Source organism: Hemiscyllium ocellatum, chromosome 46 (assembly GCF_020745735.1).
Source record: "Hemiscyllium ocellatum isolate sHemOce1 chromosome 46, sHemOce1.pat.X.cur, whole genome shotgun sequence".
NCBI lineage: Eukaryota > Metazoa > Chordata > Chondrichthyes > Orectolobiformes > Hemiscylliidae > Hemiscyllium > Hemiscyllium ocellatum.
In genome coordinates, this window is record NC_083446.1 from 2,560,883 (window position 1) to 2,578,382 (window position 17,500).

The window sequence follows — 17,500 nt, forward strand, 5'->3', positions numbered from 1 at the left end:
CCCCTTTCTCTCTCCCCCCAGTGACCCCCCAGTTGTTCAGGGTTAGCTGTTTTCACTGTCACAGAAGTCCTCCTGCCTTTCCCTCAGACGGGATGGACGATGGGAATAGGTGTTGAAGACACTCTCGGAATGCTGGCTGCTGGCCGTGCCTGTGTCCGTCTGTCCGTCCGTCCGTCCTGCAGCTCGGAATGCTGTCGGGTCTCTCTGTGACTGAGCCAGGATTCCTCAGCGTAAAATTCCCTCCGGGATTGTGACTGAGGCGGTGATTTTGTCCGTGGTGGACCAATTCGATTATTCCCATTTTGATTCAGGGACTCAGGATCAAATCTAACCCCCTTCCCCACAATCCCAGCTCTACCCCGACCCCCCCCCAAAACCTCGCTTACCCCCTGGGGGGAGACCAGGGAGGCCAACACCAAGAGGTCAAGACCTGACCCCCACCCACCCACACGTGAGTCTCCCGTTGGCCTCAGGATCAGCCAGCCGTACCTCTTCACAGCTCTGTTGGTCAACGCCATTGGTCAATTCTCTGAGCTCCAGGACAAATCGTGACGTGGTTGACTAAAATGCCGCCACACGCTCGATTACCACCCACACCCGGGATCGGAGATCCCAGAGACTCGACGGCATTCCCGGCAGGAGTTGGCAACACCACGCCATGAGGCCTACACTCTCAGGCTTCACAGTGAGCGCCCACAACCTCCATCTCCTCCCGTCTCCTCCTCCTCCTCGCACTGTCGGAGGGTCAGTGCTGAGGGAGTGGGCACTGTCGGAGGGTCAGTGCTGAGGGAGTGCCGCACTGTCGGAGGGTCAGTGCTGAGGGAGTGGGCACTGATGGAGGGTCAGTGCTGAGGGAGTGCAGCACTGTCGGAGGGTCAGTGCTGAGGGAGCGGGCACTGTCAGAGGGTCAATACTGAGGGAGTGCCGTACTGTCGGAGGGTCAGTGCTGAGGGAGTGGGCACTGATGGAGGGTCAGTGCTGAGGGAGTGCAGCACTGTCGGTGGGTCAGTGCTGAGGGAGCGGGCACTGTCAGAGGGTCAGTGCTGAGGAGTGGGCACTGTCGGAGGGTGAGTGCTGAGGGAGTGGGCACTGTCAGAGGGTCAGCGTTGAGGGAGCGGGCACTGTCGGAGGGCCAGTGCTGAGCTAGTGGGCACTGTTGGAGGGTCAGTGCTTTGGGTGTGGGCACTGTGGGCGGGTCAGCGCTGAGGGAGCGGGCACTGTGGGCGGGTCAGCGCTGAGGGAGCAGGCATTGTCAGAGGGTCAGTGCTGAGAGAGTGGGCACTGTCGGAGGGTCAGTGCTGAGGGAGTGCTGCACTGTTGGAGGGTCAGTGCTTTGGGTGTGGGCACTGTGGGCGGGTCAGCGCTGAGGGAGCGGGCACTGTCAGAGGGTCAGTGCTGAGGGAGTGCTACACTGTCAGAGGGTCAGTGCTGAGGGAGTGAGCACTGTAAGAGGGTCAGTGCTGAGGGAGTGGGCACTGTCAGAGGGTCAGTGCTGAGGGAGCACTGCACTGTCAGAGGGTCAGTGCTGAGGGAGTGGGCACTGTCGGAGGGTCAGTGCTGAGGGAGTGCCGTACTGTCGGAGGGTCAGTACTGAGGGAGTGGGCACTGTCGGTGGGTCAGTGCTGAGGGAGCGGGCTCTGTCAGAGGGTCAATGCTGAGGGAGTGGGCACTGTCAAAGGGTCAGTGCTGAGGGAGCGGGCACTGTTGGAGGGTCAGTGCTGAGGGAGTGGGCACTGTCAGAGGGTCAATGCTGAGGGAGTGGGCACTGTCAAAGGGTCAGTGCTGAGGGAGTGGGCACTGTCGGTGGGTCAGTGCTGAGGGAGCGGGCTCTGTCGAGGGTCAATGCTGAGGGAGTGGGCACTGTCAAAGGGTCAGTGCTGAGAGAGTGGGCACTGTCGGAGGGTCAGTGCTGAGGGAGTGCTGCACTGTTGGAGGGTCAGTGCTGAGGGAGTGGGCACTGTTGGAGGGTCAGTGCTGAGGGAGTGCCGTACTGTCGGAGGCTCAGTGTGAGGGAGTGGGCACTGTCGGTGGGTCAGTGCTGAGGGAGCGGGCACTATCAGAGGGTCAGTGCTGAGGGAGTGCCGCACTGTCGGAAGGTCAGTGCTGAGAGAGTGGGCACTGTCAGAGGGTCAGCGCTGAGGGAATGCCGCACTGTTGAAGGGTCAGCACTGAGGGAGTGGGCACTGTCAGAGGGTCAGTGCTGAGGGAGTGGGCACTGTCGGAAGGTCAGTGCTGAGGGAGTGGGCACTGTCAGAGGGTCAGTGCTGAGGGAGTGCCGCACTGTCGGAGGGTCAGTGCTGTGGGAGCGGGCACTGTCGGAGGGCCAGTGCTGAGCTAGTGGGCACTGTTGGAGGGTCAGTGCTTTGGGTGTGGGCACTGTGGGCGGGTCAGCGCTGAGGGAGCGGGCACTGTGGGCGGGTCAGCGCTGAGGGAGCAGGCATTGTCAGAGGGTCAGTGCTGAGAGAGTGGGCACTGTCGGAGGATCAGTGCTGAGGGAGTGCTGCACTGTTGGAGGGTCAGCACTGAGGGAGTGGGCACTGTCAGAGGGTCAGTGCTGAGGGAGTGCTGCACTGTTGGAGGGTCAGTGCTGAGGGAGTGGGCACTGTTGGAGGGTCAGTGCTGAGGGAGTGCTACACTGTCAGAGGGTCAGTGCTGAGGGAGTGCCGTACTGTCGGAGGCTCAGTGTGAGGGAGTGGGCACTGTCGGTGGGTCAGTGCTGAGGGAGCGGGCACTATCAGAGGGTCAGTGCTGAGGGAGTGCCGCACTGTCGGAAGGTCAGTGCTGAGAGAGTGGGCACTGTCAGAGGGTCAGCGCTGAGGGAATGCCGCACTGTTGAAGGGTCAGCACTGAGGGAGTGGGCACTGTCAGAGGGTCAGTGCTGAGGGAGTGGGCACTGTCGGAAGGTCAGTGCTGAGGGAGTGGGCACTGTCAGAGGGTCAGTGCTGAGGGAGTGCCGCACTGTCGGAGGGTCAGTGCTGTGGGAGCGGGCACTGTCGGAGGGCCAGTGCTGAGCTAGTGGGCACTGTTGGAGGGTCAGTGCTTTGGGTGTGGGCACTGTGGGCGGGTCAGCGCTGAGGGAGCGGGCACTGTCAGAGGGTCAGTGCTGAGGGAGTGCTACACTGTCAGAGGGTCAGTGCTGAGGGAGTGCCGTACTGTCGGAGGGTCAGTGCTGAGGGAGTGAGCACTGTAAGAGGGTCAGTGCTGAGGGAGTGGGCACTGTCAGAGGGTCAGTGCTGAGGGAGCACTGCACTGTCAGAGGGTCAGTGCTGAGGGAGTGGGCACTGTCGGAGGGTCAGTGCTGAGGGAGTGGGCACTGTCGGAGGGTCAGTGCTGAGGGAGTGGGCACTGTCGGAGGGTCAGTGCTGAGGGAGTGCCGTACTGTCGGAGGGTCAGTACTGAGGGAGTGGGCACTGTCGGTGGGTCAGTGCTGAGGGAGCGGGCTCTGTCAGAGGGTCAATGCTGAGGGAGTGGGCACTGTCAAAGGGTCAGTGCTGAGGGAGCGGGCACTGTTGGAGGGTCAGTGCTGAGGGAGTGGGCACTGTCAGAGGGTCAATGCTGAGGGAGTGGGCACTGTCAAAGGGTCAGTGCTGAGGGAGTGGGCACTGTCGGTGGGTCAGTGCTGAGGGAGCGGGCTCTGTCAGAGGGTCAATGCTGAGGGAGTGGGCACTGTCAAAGGGTCAGTGCTGAGAGAGTGGGCACTGTCGGAGGGTCAGTGCTGAGGGAGTGCTGCACTGTTGGAGGGTCAGTGCTGAGGGAGTGGGCACTGTTGGAGGGTCAGTGCTGAGGGAGTGCTACACTGTCAGAGGGTCAGTGCTGAGGGAGTGCCGTACTGTCGGAGGCTCAGTGTGAGGGAGTGGGCACTGTCGGTGGGTCAGTGCTGAGGGAGCGGGCACTATCAGAGGGTCAGTGCTGAGGGAGTGCCGCACTGTCGGAAGGTCAGTGCTGAGAGAGTGGGCACTGTCAGAGGGTCAGCGCTGAGGGAATGCCGCACTGTTGAAGGGTCAGCACTGAGGGAGTGGGCACTGTCAGAGGGTCAGTGCTGAGGGAGTGGGCACTGTCGGAAGGTCAGTGCTGAGGGAGTGGGCACTGTCAGAGGGTCAGTGCTGAGGGAGTGCCGCACTGTCGGAGGGTCAGTGCTGTGGGAGTGGCCACTGTCAGAGGGTCAGTGCTGAGGGAGTGGGCACTGTCGGAGGGTCAGTGCTGAGGGAGTGGGCACTGTCGGAGGGTCAGTGCTGAGGGAGTGTGCACTGTCAGAGGGTCAGTGCTGAGGGAGTGGGCACTATCAGAGGGTCACTGCTGAGGGAGTGGGCACTGTCGGAGGGTCAGTGCTGAGGGAGTGGGCACTGTGGCATGTGTGAGACAAAATGTTAAACCAAGCCTCTGTTTGCCCCCTCTGGGGGTTAAGGGAGGGGATGTCTTGTGTAAACGTTCCTACGACCTCTATTGGAAGAAGTGCACGGTTGGGGTGGGTGGTGGGGTCCGTCCAGGATCCTGAGACCAAAATTCCTGACCATCTGGATCAGTCACATGGTGCTCTGTCAGTGTGTGACTGTGTGTGTGTGTGTGTGTGTGTGTGTGTGTCTGTGTATTTGTGTGTGTCTGTGTATGTGTGTGTCTCTGTGTGTGTGAGTGTCTGTGTGTGTCTGTGTGTGTGTGTCTGTGTGTGTCTGTGTGTGTGAGTGTGTGTGTGTCTGTGTGTGTGTATCTATGGGATCTTGCTATGCGGTCTTTGGCTGCCGTGATTTCCCTCAATCCAACAGGGGACGGCACTTCAAATGGAGGGTCTGTCAGTGGGCGTGAGGTGCTGGGACGTCCCAGGGAGGGTGGGGGAGTGAGGGGAGTTTGGGACCGCGTTGGTGGAGTATGGGATCACCCTGTGCCAGTTTCTGCTCTGAGGCGTGCGGTCAGAAACGGGCAGTGCCGTCTGCCTTTTTCATCTGGCAGCCTGTGGGCGGCTGGGATGGGGCCTGTGTTTAGCTCTGTGATCTCGCTGTGTGGGCCCCCCTACCCACACACACACACGCACACAATTTAACTCCGAGACCCCAGGCCCCTGTGTGTCTGAGTGGTCACACCCGAAACCACAACAAGGGGAGGAAGGCCGAGGGAGCTGGCTTTAATTTCAGGTCTGTCTGAGAGACAGCGATCGCCTGCTCACACAGGAACACGGCCCTCCCATTCATTTCGAAAGAAACCCCCCCACCCCCCTCCCTCAGCCCTCCCCTGTAATCTGACGGTCAATTAGTGCGCTGACTCTCATTCAAGTCGATGCTAAAAATGTTTTCGGAAGTTGTTGTGGGCTGTGACATGATGTTTTTGCTGGAATTAGCCGTGGGCATTTAGTCATACAGCATGGAAACAGGCCCTTCGGCCTGAACTGGCCCATGCTGACCACTCTGCTGGTTACAATTGCCGGCATATCCCTCTAACCCCTTCCCATCCCTCTCCCCATCCGAACGGTCTTTTCAATTGACTGTCCCTGCCTCAATTCTTATCCCTGGCAGCCCGTTCCGAATACGCACCATGCTCTTCGTGAACAATTTGTCCCTCAAGTCCTTCTTCAGTCTGTCCCTCTCACCTTTGACCTACGCCCTCTCGTTTTCACGTCCCCAGCCTCTGGGAATAAGATCGTTTGCCTCAATCCTACCTGTGCCCCTCATGGTATTACACACCCCAATCAGGTCCCGCCTCATTCTCCCACGTTCCAAAGAATAAAGTCCTATCTTAGCCAACGCCTCCCTATAACTCGGGTCTACTTAACCTGGCAACATCCTTTTGCACGCTTTCCAGTTACTGTCTCGCCCAGGATTTACTCTCCCCCTGTCCCTAGTTGCCCCCCTTGGGAAGGTGGGGGGTGAGCTGCCTCCTTGACCCGCTGCAGCCCATGTGCTGTGGGTAGACCCACAGTGTCCCTTAGGGAGGGAATCCCAGGATTCTGACCCAGCCACACTGAGGGAACGGCGAGATATTTCCAAGTCGGGATGGTGAGGGGCTCGGAGGGGAACTTGCAGGGGGTGGGGTTCCCGTGTACCTGCTGCCCCTTGTCCTTCTGGATGGAAGTGGCCGTGGGTTTGGAAGGTGCTGCCTGAGGGTCTTTGGTGAGTTTCTGCAGTGTATCTTGTAGCTGGTACACACTGCTGTTACTGAGCGTCGGTGGGGGGAGGGAGGGAGGGAGGGAGGGGGTGTTTGTGGGGGTGGGGCCAATCCAGCGGGGGCTGCTTTGTCCCTGGATGGTGTCGAGCTTCTTGAGTGGAGGGGGTGGGAATCGAACTGAGGATAATTGCAGGATGGGAGAGGGAGTGGCAGGGCTGCAGGGAGGGTGGTCTGCATTGTACACCATCAGCCCCCCTCCCTCCTCCAATACAAGATGTCAACATAATAAACCGACCCTCCCTGTCCCCACTGCCTGGCCTTCGTCCAGACTCTGACTGGGTGGCTCAGCAGTGAAGGGGTTAACTCCGCACTGCCTCTGCGCCACCCAGAGACGCGAGGGGTCTAATTTAGTGTCATTAACTCGGTGTTTCCACAGCCTGTTTCCTGTCATCAGTCACAGCCCTGGGTCCGTGGGAATTCGGGTCTGGTTCAAGCCATTCCTGCTCCAGTCTGTCTAATCCCACCCACCACGTTCCCCCCCCCCCCACCCCCCCCACAACCCCCCCCCCCCCCACACCACACCCCCCCCCCACTCTGTATCTAACCCCATGCTGTCCCTGTCCTGAGAATGTTTGATGGGAGGACAGTGTAGAGGGAGCTTTACTCTGTATCTAACCCCGTGCTGTCCCTATCCTGGGAGTGTTTGATGGTGGGACAGTGTAGAGGGAGCTTTACTCTGTATCTAACCCCGAGCTGTCCTTGTCCTGGGGGTGTTTGATGGTGGGACAGTGTAGAGGGAGCTTTACTCTGTATCTAACCCCGTGCTGTCCCTGTCCTGGGAGTGTTTGATGGGAGGACAGTGTAGAGGGAGCTTTACTCTGTATCTAACCCCGTGCTGTCCCTGTCCTGGGAGTGTTTGATGGGAGGACAGTGTAGAGGGAGCTTTACTCTGTATCTAACCCCGTGCTGTCCCTGTCCTGGGAGTGTTTGATGGGAGGACAGTGTAGAGGGAGCTTTACTCTGTATCTAACCCCGTGCTGTCCTTGTCCTGTGAGTGTTTGATGGGGGGGACGGTGTAGAGGGAGCTTTCCTGTGTTGAACCTGTGGATGTGTGTGGGGAAGTTGTGTAAGTGTGGTGTTGTCAGGGAGTTTGGGCGGAGATTGGAGCGGACGGTGTTTCGGGGCCTGTCCCAGTGCAGTGGGTTCTGCCTGAGGCCGTGGGAGGAGTTGAACCTTTGCAGATGTTGGTGCAGTCCTTACTGGGGAGTGGGGGGCGTGGGGGGGGGATGTGTGTCCAGGCGATGGGAATATCTCACTACGGTTAGCAGCTGCTGTTTATTAATGTGTGAGGGAGCCTAGGGTGGGGGGGTCTGAGCAGAAAGGGTGCTGTACCTGAGCACAGCCACGGTAACATCGCCCCCCACCCAACCAGGAAAGGACCCTGTCTCACAGTATAACACCTTCACACACACCTGTACAAACACACTCACACACAGACACACACACACACCGACACACACACACACACAGTCACACACACGCAGACACACAGTCACACACACACAGAGACACACAGTCACACACACGCAGGCACACACACACACACACACACACAGTCACACACACGCAGGCACACACACACAGACAGACAGACACACACACACACACACACACAGAGACAGACACACAGACAGACACACACACACACAAACACAGACACATACACGCAGACACAGACACACGTGCACACAGACACACGCACACACAGCCACACGCGCACACACACACACAAAGACAGACACATACACACAGACACACACACACACACTGACACGTGCACACACAGACACAGACAGACACGCGCACATATACACACATACACAGACACGTGCACACACAGACACACGCGCGCACACGCACACACACACACACAGACACACGCGCACGCACACACACAGACACACGCGCACATGTGCACACAGACACGCACACACACACAGACACACATAGAGAGACACAAACAGACACACACACAGATATATGCACACACACACACTCACACACACACACACAGATATACACAAACCCTCATACACACATACACGGAGAGACACAGATACACACACGGACTCACAGATTCACACACAGACAGACAGATATACACACAAACACAGACACAGACTTTCTCTCTGTCTCTCTCTCTGTGGTTCTCACAGACTGACACCAAGGTGGGTATGAGTGAGTGTGGCATCAAGGAGCCTTGGCAAGACTGGGATCAATGGGCATCACGGGGCAATCTCTCCCCTGGTTAGAGTCATACCTGACCCAGAGGGAGATGGATGTGGGAGGGTCAGCCATCTCAGGTCCAGGCCATCTCTGCAGGACTCCCTCAGGGGAGGGTCCTCGCCCCCCAACCACCTTCAGCTGCTTCATCAATGACCCCCCTCCCTCCATCAGAGGGTCCCAAGTGGGGGATGTTCGCTGGTGATTGCACAGTCTCCAGCTCCGTTCCCCCCTCCCCCCCTCAGATACTGAAGCAGGCCGTGTTCATATGGAACAAGATCTGGGCAATAGCCAGGCTCGGGCTGACCAGGGGCAAGTAATATTCACACCCCACAAATACCAGGCCATTACCATCACCAACAGACAATCTAACCACAGCCCCTTGATATTGAATGGTGTTCCCGTCACTGAATCCCCCCGCTATCAACATCCTGGGGGTCACCGTTGACCAGAAACTCTACCCGACTCACCACATCAACCCAGCGGCTCCAAGAGCAGGTCCGAGGCTGGGAATCCTGCAGCGAGTAACTCCCCCTCCTGACTCCCCATTGGTGCTCACTTACTTAACTGGGAGATGGTGAGGACTGCAGATGCTGGAGATCCGAGCTGAAAATGTGTTGCTGGAAAAGCGCAGCAGGTCAGGCAGCATCCAAGGAGCAGGAGAATCGACGTTTCAGGAATCCTGAAGAAGGGCTCATGCCCGAAACGCCGATTCTCCTGCTCCTTGGATGCTGCCTGACCTGCTGCGCTTTTCCAGCAACACATTTTCACTTACTTAACTGATCAATATTTCTCTGTAAACGGTGTGTGTTTCTCTTGCAGTCTGCCTTCCCACCTATTTGTGGGGAAATTTGGCAACAATACTTTCACCTCCACCCCCCCATGTCACTGATGGATATTGGAAATAGCTGCAGTCCCTGAACTGCTCCCTGTGAAACTCCCACTGGCCACGGGTCACCAGGCTTAAAAAAGACCTCGTTATCCCCACTCGCTGTTTCCCACTCATTCACCAATTCTCTATCCAGGCCAATCTACTCCCAACGTTTTCATAGAATCTCGACATAGAATCCCATCCCTATATTCTGCGCAATGGAACATTTGAGATATCTTGCACCTTAAAGACCAGATATCAAACGTCCCGTCAGAATACGGGAAGGAGATAGAGGTCAAGGTGCAATGATGGTAACTTCCCTCTCAGTGTCAGCAACACTGAACATCTGACCGTTAACTTCAGGAGAACCTGCCCCCATTTACCTGGAGGACAGCACCACATTCCCGGGACAACCCTGCCCTGGATTTCCCACGTGGATATGACGGTCAGGAAGGACCAACAACGCCGCTCCGTCCTCAGGAAGCTGGGGAAATTCGGCCTGTCCATCAGGACCCTCCCCGATCTTTACAAAGACACCTCAGAAAACATCTCTCCCCGGGTCAGGGGCATTGACTCTCCCCGGGTCAGGGGCATTGACTCTCCCCGGGTCAGGGACGATGTCTCTCCCCGGGTCAGGGGCATTGACTCTCCCCAGGTCAGGGGCAATGTCTCTCCCCGGGTCAGGGGCATTGACTCTCCCCGGGTCAGGGGCGATGTCTCTCCCCGGGTCAGGGGCAATGACTCTCCCCGGGTCAGGGGCGATGTCTCTTCCCGGGTCAGGGGCGATGTCTCTCCCCAGGTCAGGGGCATTGACTCTCCCCAGGTCAGAGGTAATGACTCTCCCCGGGTCAGGGGTAATGACTCTCCCCGGGTCAGGGGTAATGACTCTCCCCGGGTCAGGGCATTGACTCTCCCCGGGTCAGGGGCGATGTCTCTTCCCGGGTCAGGGGCGATGTCTCTCCCCAGGTCAGGGGCATTGACTCTCCCCAGGTCAGAGGTAATGACTCTCCCCGGGTCAGGGGTAATGACTCTCCCCGGGTCAGGGGTAATGACTCTCCCCGGGTCAGGGGCATTGACTCTCCCCGGGTCAGGGGCATTGACTCTCCCCGGGTCAGGGGCGATGTCTCTCCCCGGGTCAGGGCAATGTCTCTGCCCGGGTCAGGGGCGATGTCTCTCCCCGGGTCAGGGGCATTGACTCTCCCCGGGTCAGGGCGATGTCTCTCCCCGGGTCAGGGCGATGTCTCTCCCCGGGTCAGGGGCGATGTCTCTCCCCGGGTCAGGGGCGATGTCTCTCCCCGGGTCAGGGGCGATGTCTCTCCCCGGGTCAGGGGCATTGACTCTCCCCGGGTCAGGGCGATGTCTCTCCCTGGGTCAGGGGCGATGTCTCTCCCCGGGTCAGGGGCAATGTCTCTCCCCGGGTCAGGGGCGATGTCTCTCCCCGGGTCAGGGGCATTGACTCTCCCCAGGTCAGGGCATTGACTCTCCCCGGGTCAGGGGCGATGTCTCTCCCTGGGTCAGGGGCGATGTCTCTCCCCGGGTCAGGGGCATTGACTCTCCCCAGGTCAGGGGCAATGTCTCTCCCCGGGTCAGGGGCATTGACTCTCCCCGGGTCAGGGGCGATGACTCTCCCTGGGTCAGGGGCGATGACTCTCCCTGGGTCAGGGGCGATGACTCTCCCCGGGTCAGGGGCATTGACTCTCCCCAGGTCAGGGGCATTGACTCTCCCCAGGTCAGGGCATTGACTCTCCCCGGGTCAGGGGCGATGACTCTCCCCGGGTCAGGGGCATTGACTCTCCCCAGGTCAGGGCATTGACTCTCCCCGGGTCAGGGGCGATGACTCTCCCCGGGTCAGGGCATTGACTCTCCCTGGGTCAGGGCAATGTCTCTCCCCGGGTCAGGGCATTGACTCTCCCCGGGTCAGGGTAATGACTCTCCCCGGGTCAGGGGCATTGACTCTCCCCGGGTCAGGGGCGATGACTCTCCCTGGGTCAGGGGCGATGACTCTCCCCGGGTCAGGGGCATTGACTCTCCCCAGGTCAGGGGCATTGACTCTCCTCAGGTCAGGGGCGATGACTCTCCCCAGGTCAGGGCATTGACTCTCCCCGGGTCAGGGGCGATGACTCTCCCCGGGTCAGGGGCATTGACTCTCCCCAGGTCAGGGCATTGACTCTCCCCGGGTCAGGGGCGATGACTCTCCCCGGGTCAGGGGCATTGACTCTCCCCAGGTCAGGGCATTGACTCTCCCCGGGTCAGGGGCGATGACTCTCCCCGGGTCAGGGGCATTGACTCTCCCCAGGTCAGGGCATTGACTCTCCCCGGGTCAGGGGCGATGACTCTCCCCAGGTCAGGGCATTGACTCTCCCTGGGTCAGGGCAATGTCTCTCCCCGGGTCAGGGCATTGACTCTCCCCGGGTCAGGGGCGATGACTCTCCCTGGGTCAGGGCAATGTCTCTGCCTGGTCAGGGGCGATGACTCTCCCCGGGTCAGGGCAATGTCTCTCCCTGGGTCAGGAGCCATGACTCTCCCTGGGTCAGGGCAATGTCTCTGCCTGGTCAGGGGCGATGACTCTCCCCGGGTCAGGGGCGATGACTCTCCCCGGGTCAGGGCATTGACTCTCCCCGGGACAGGGTAATGACTCTCCCCGGGTCAGGGGCAATGTCTCTGCCAGGTCAGGGGCAATGACTCTCCCCGGGTCAGGGGTGATGTCTCTCCCCGGGTCAGGGCAATGTCTCTGCCAGGTCAGGGGCAATGACTCTCCCCAGGTCAGGGGCAATGACTCTCCCTGGGACTGTAAGAAACGACAGAGGGATCTATGCACCACCCAGACCCTCAGGGGAGCTAACCTTCCAAACGTGGACTCCGCTTCCAGAGCTCACTGCCAGGGAAAGGCTGGTCATGTCATCAGGGACCCCTCCCACCCCCGGGAATACTCCCTTCCAACCCTCTTCCATCCAGCAGCCGATAGAGAAGCTTAAACACAGACCACCGAGTTCAGCACCAGCTTCCTCCTCATTGTTATGAGCCTGGTGAATGGACTCGCTAACTCCAAATGATTTTGATTCTGCTAACGTTGACCCTGGATGTCCTGTTCAGTATAACCTGCCCAAGGTGTTTTTCATCTTATGATCTAGATGTCCTGCGTACCAAACTGCACGTTTTTTGGCTGGAATAGGTATATCTGACAATCAGAGCTGAAAATGTGTTGCTGGAAAAGCGCAGCAGGTCAGGCAGCATCCAAGGAACAGGAGGATCGACGTTTCGGGCATAAGCCCTTCTTCAGGCATATGCCCGAAACGTCGAATCTCCTGCTCCTTGGATGCTGCCTGACCTGCTGCGCTTTTCCAGCAACACATTTTCAGCTCTGATCTCCAGCATCTGCAGACCTCACTTTCTCCTCCCATATCTGACAATCAATTAATCAAAACCAACACAAAATATCTGTCTTAACTCGTCCACCACAGACCTATCTCCCTCACCTCCTTCAGTAAGGGGTCGATGTTCACCGTCACCTCCCTCTTTTCACAATGAGTCAAAGGAGCTCTGATTCTTGGCTTCACATTCCACACAAAGTTTCTTTTCTCTATCTTTATTCTCTCTATTGTGTTCCCGTTGCTCGATTCCGAATTTATCTCAGAGCCGCCACCCGCCCTGCACGTTCCCCTCCGAGCCCCTCACCATCCCGACTTGGAAATATCTCGCCGTTCCCTCAGTGTGGCTGGGTCAGAATCCTGGATTCCCTCCCTAAGGGACACTGTGGGTCTACCCACAGCACATGGGCTGCAGCGGGTCAAGGAGGCAGCTCACCCCCCACCTTCCCAAGGGGGCAACTAGGGACGGGGGGGCAATAAATCCTGGGCCTGGCCACGAATACCTATACATCATGAATAGATCAAAAGTAATCCATTCCAACCTTTACTCTGTATCTAACCCTGTGCTGTCCCTGTCCTGGGAGTGTTTGATGGGGGGACAGTGTAGAGGGAGCTTTACGCTGTATCTAACCCCGTGCTGTCCCTGTCCTGGGAGTGTTTGATGGGGGGACAGTGTAGAGGGAGCTTTACTCTGTATCTAACACCGTGCTGTCCCTGTCCTGGGGAGTGTTTGATGGGGGGATAGTGTGGAGGGAGCTTTACTCTGTATCTAACCCTGTGCTGTCCCTGTCCCTGGGGGTGTTTGATTGGGGGACAGTGTAGAGGAAGCCTTTCTCTGAATCTAACCCTGTGCTGTCCCTGTGTAAGTATAGCCCATGAACGTTGAGGTATTGGAGAGTGCCGGTCTGTCAGTGTGCTGGTCTGAACAGTGGGATTTGACCCTTTAATAAACAAGGATGTCCATTTATTAATTCAAATCAGTGAGTGTTATTTCAAAGGTTTGAGAAACCAGTCACCAACCAGGCCGCAGTTATAATTATCTGTCGATGTATGGAAGTATTTTTGGTTACTGTAATCTTTGATTTTTATATTTGCCCAGAGAGTTCTGAGTGTCTTCAGTTCCGATCTCCAATATTAACCTGAAAAGATGGAAAAATCTAAACCACGCAGCAACACAGCACTTTGTAATAAAACTGGGAAAGCTATGATGTTATACAGTTACACAGTGAGTGACCCGTACCCTGCTGAGTAAACACTGACTCTGTACAGTTACACAGTGAGTGACCCTTACCCTGCTGTATAAACACTGACTCTGTACGGTTACACAGTGAGTGACCCTTACCCTGCTGTATAAACACTGACTCTGTACAGTTACACAGTGAGTGACCCTTACCCTGCTGTATAAACACTGACTCTGTACGGTTACACAGTGAGTGACCGTTACCCTGCTGTATAAACACTGACTCTGTACGGTTACACAGTGAGTGACCCTTACCCTGCTGTATAAACACTGACTCTGTACGGTTACACAGTGAGTGACCCTTACCCTGCTGTATAAACCCTGACTCTGTACGGTTACACAGTGAGTGACCCTTACCCTGCTGTATAAACACTGACTCTGTACAGTTACACAGTGAGTGACCCTTACCCTGCTGTATAAACACTGACTCTGTACGGTTACACAGTGAGTGACCCTTACCCTGCTGTATAAACCCTGACTCTGTACGGTTACACAGTGAGTGACCCTTATCCTGCTGTATAAACCCTGACTCTGTACGGTTACACAGTGAGTGACCCTTACCCTGCTGTATAAACACTGACTCTGTACGGTGACACAGTGAGTGACCCTTACCCTGCTGTATAAACCCTGACTCTGTACGGTTACACAGTGAGTGACCCTTACCCTGCTGTATAAACCCTGACTCTGTACGGTTACACAGTGAGTGACCCTTACCCTGCTGTATAAACCCTGACTCTGTACGGTTACACAGTGAGTGACCCTTACCCTGCTGAATACACACTGACTCTGTACGGTTACACAGTGAGTGACCCTTACCCTGCTGTATAAACCCTGACTCTGTACGGTTACACAGTGAGTGACCCTTACCCTGCTGTATAAACCCTGACTCTGTACGGTGACACAGTGAGTGACCCTTACCCTGCTGTATAAACACTGACTCTGTACGGTTACACAGTGAGTGACCCTTACCCTGCTGTATAAACACTGACTCTGTACGGTTACACAGTGAGTGACCCTTACCCTGCTGTATAAACACTGACTCTGTACGGTTACACAGTGAGTGACCCTTACCCTGCTGTATAAACCCTGACTCTGTACGGTTACACAGTGAGTGACCCTTACCCTGCTGTATAAACACTGACTCTGTACGGTTACACAGTGAGTGACCCTTACCCTGCTGTATAAACACTGACTCTGTACGGTTACACAGTGAGTGACCCTTACCCTGCTGTATAAACCCTGACACTGTACGGTTACACAGTGAGTGACCCTTACCCTGCTGTATATACACTGACTCTGTACGGTTACACAGTGAGTGACCCTTACCCTCCTGTATAAACCCTGACTCTGTACGGTTACACAGTGAGTGACCCTTACCCTGCTGTATAAACACTGACTCTGTACGGTTACACAGTGAGTGACCCTTACCCTGCTGTATAAACACTGACTCTGTACCGTTACACAGTGAGTGACCCTTACCCTGCTGTATAAACCCTGACTCTGTACGGTTACACAGTGAGTGACCCTTACCCTGCTGTATAAACCCTGACTCTGTACGGTTACACAGTGAGTGACCCTTACCCTGCTGTATAAACACTGACTCTGTACGGTTACACAGTGAGTGACCCTTACCCTGCTGTATAAACACTGACTCTGTACCGTTACACAGTGAGTGACCCTTACCCTGCTGTATAAACACTGACTCTGTACGGTTACACAGTGAGTGACCCTTACCCTGCTGTATAAACACTGACTCTGTACGGTGACACAGTGAGTGACCCTTACCCTGCTGTATAAACACTGACTCTGTACAGTTACACAGTGAGTGACCCTTACCCTGCTGTATAAACACTGACTCTGTACGGTTACACAGTGAGTGACCCTTACCCTGCTGAATAAACCCTGACTCTGTACGGTTACACAGTGAGTGACCCTTACCCTGCTGAATAAACACTGACTCTGTACGGTTACACAGTGAGTGACCCTTACCCTGCTGTATAAACACTGACTCTGTACGGTTACACAGTGAGTGACCCTTACCCTGCTGTATAAACCCTGACTCTGTACAGTTACACAGTGAGTGACCCTTACCCTGCTGTATAAACACTGACTCTGTACGGTGACACAGTGAGTGACCCTTACCCTGCTGTATAAACCCTGACTCTGTACGGTTACACAGTGAGTGACCCTTACCCTGCTGTATAAACCCTGACTCTGTACGGTGACACAGTGAGTGACCCTTACCCTGCTGTATAAACCCTGACTCTGTACGGTTACACAGTGAGTGACCCTTACCCTGCTGTATAAACACTGACTCTGTACAGTTACACAGTGAGTGACCCTTACCCTGCTGTATAAACCCTGACTCTGTACGGTTACACAGTGAGTGACCCTTACCCTGCTGAATACACACTGACTCTGTACGGTTACACAGTGAGTGACCCTTACCCTGCTGTATAAACCCTGACTCTGTACGGTTACACAGTGAGTGACCCTTACCCTGCTGTATAAACCCTGACTCTGTACGGTGACACAGTGAGTGACCCTTACCCTGCTGTATAAACACTGACTCTGTACGGTTACACAGTGAGTGACCCTTACCCTGCTGTATAAACACTGACTCTGTACGGTTACACAGTGAGTGACCCTTACCCTGCTGCATAAACACTGACTCTGTACGGTTACACAGTGAGTGACCCTTACCCTGCTGTATAAACACTGACTCTGTACGGTTACACAGTGAGTGACCCTTACCCTGCTGTATAAACCCTGACTCTGTACGGTTACACAGTGAGTGACCCTTACCCTGCTGTATAAACCCTGACTCTGTACGGTTACACAGTGAGTGACCCTTACCCTGCTGTATAAACACTGACTCTGTACGGTTACACAGTGAGTGACCCTTACCCTGCTGTATAAACACTGACTCTGTACGGTTACACAGTGAGTGACCCTTACCCTGCTGTATAAACCCTGACTCTGTACGGTTACACAGTGAGTGACCCTTACCCTGCTGTATATACACTGACTCTGTACGGTTACACAGTGAGTGACCCTTACCCTCCTGTATAAACCCTGACTCTGTACGGTTACACAGTGAGTGACCCTTACCCTGCTGTATAAACACTGACTCTGTACAGTTACACAGTGAGTGACCCTTACCCTGCTGTATAAACACTGACTCTGTACGGTTACACAGTGAGTGACCCTTACCCTGCTGAATAAACCCTGACTCTGTACGGTTACACAGTGAGTGACCCTTACCCTGCTGAATAAACACTGACTCTGTACGGTTACACAGTGAGTGACCCTTACCCTGCTGTATAAACACTGACTCTGTACCGTTACACAGTGAGTGACCCTTACCCTGCTGTATAAACCCTGACTCTGTACGGTTACACAGTGAGTGACCCTTACCCTGCTGTATAAACCCTGACTCTGTACGGTTACACAGTGAGTGACCCTTACCCTGCTGTATAAACACTGACTCTGTACGGTTACACAGTGAGTGACCCTTACCCTGCTGTATAAACACTGACTCTGTACCGTTACACAGTGAGTGACCCTTACCCTGCTGTATAAACACTGACTCTGTACGGTTACACAGTGAGTGACCCTTACCCTGCTGTATAAACACTGACTCTG

The 17,500-nt window shown here is 55.9% G+C and overlaps 1 protein-coding gene across 1 annotated transcript in view; it reads left to right on the forward strand.

Annotated features, from left to right (window-relative positions):
* The window catches only part of pmt (phosphoethanolamine methyltransferase), a 19,137-nt gene extending 18,927 nt beyond the window's left edge, over positions 1-210 (forward strand). Inside the window, exon 7 of the mRNA XM_060855505.1 lies at positions 88-210. Coding sequence (XP_060711488.1) covers positions 88-210 — 123 coding nt within the window. The remainder of the gene's footprint in view (positions 1-87) is intronic.
* Positions 211-17,500: the final 17,290 nt, after the last annotated feature.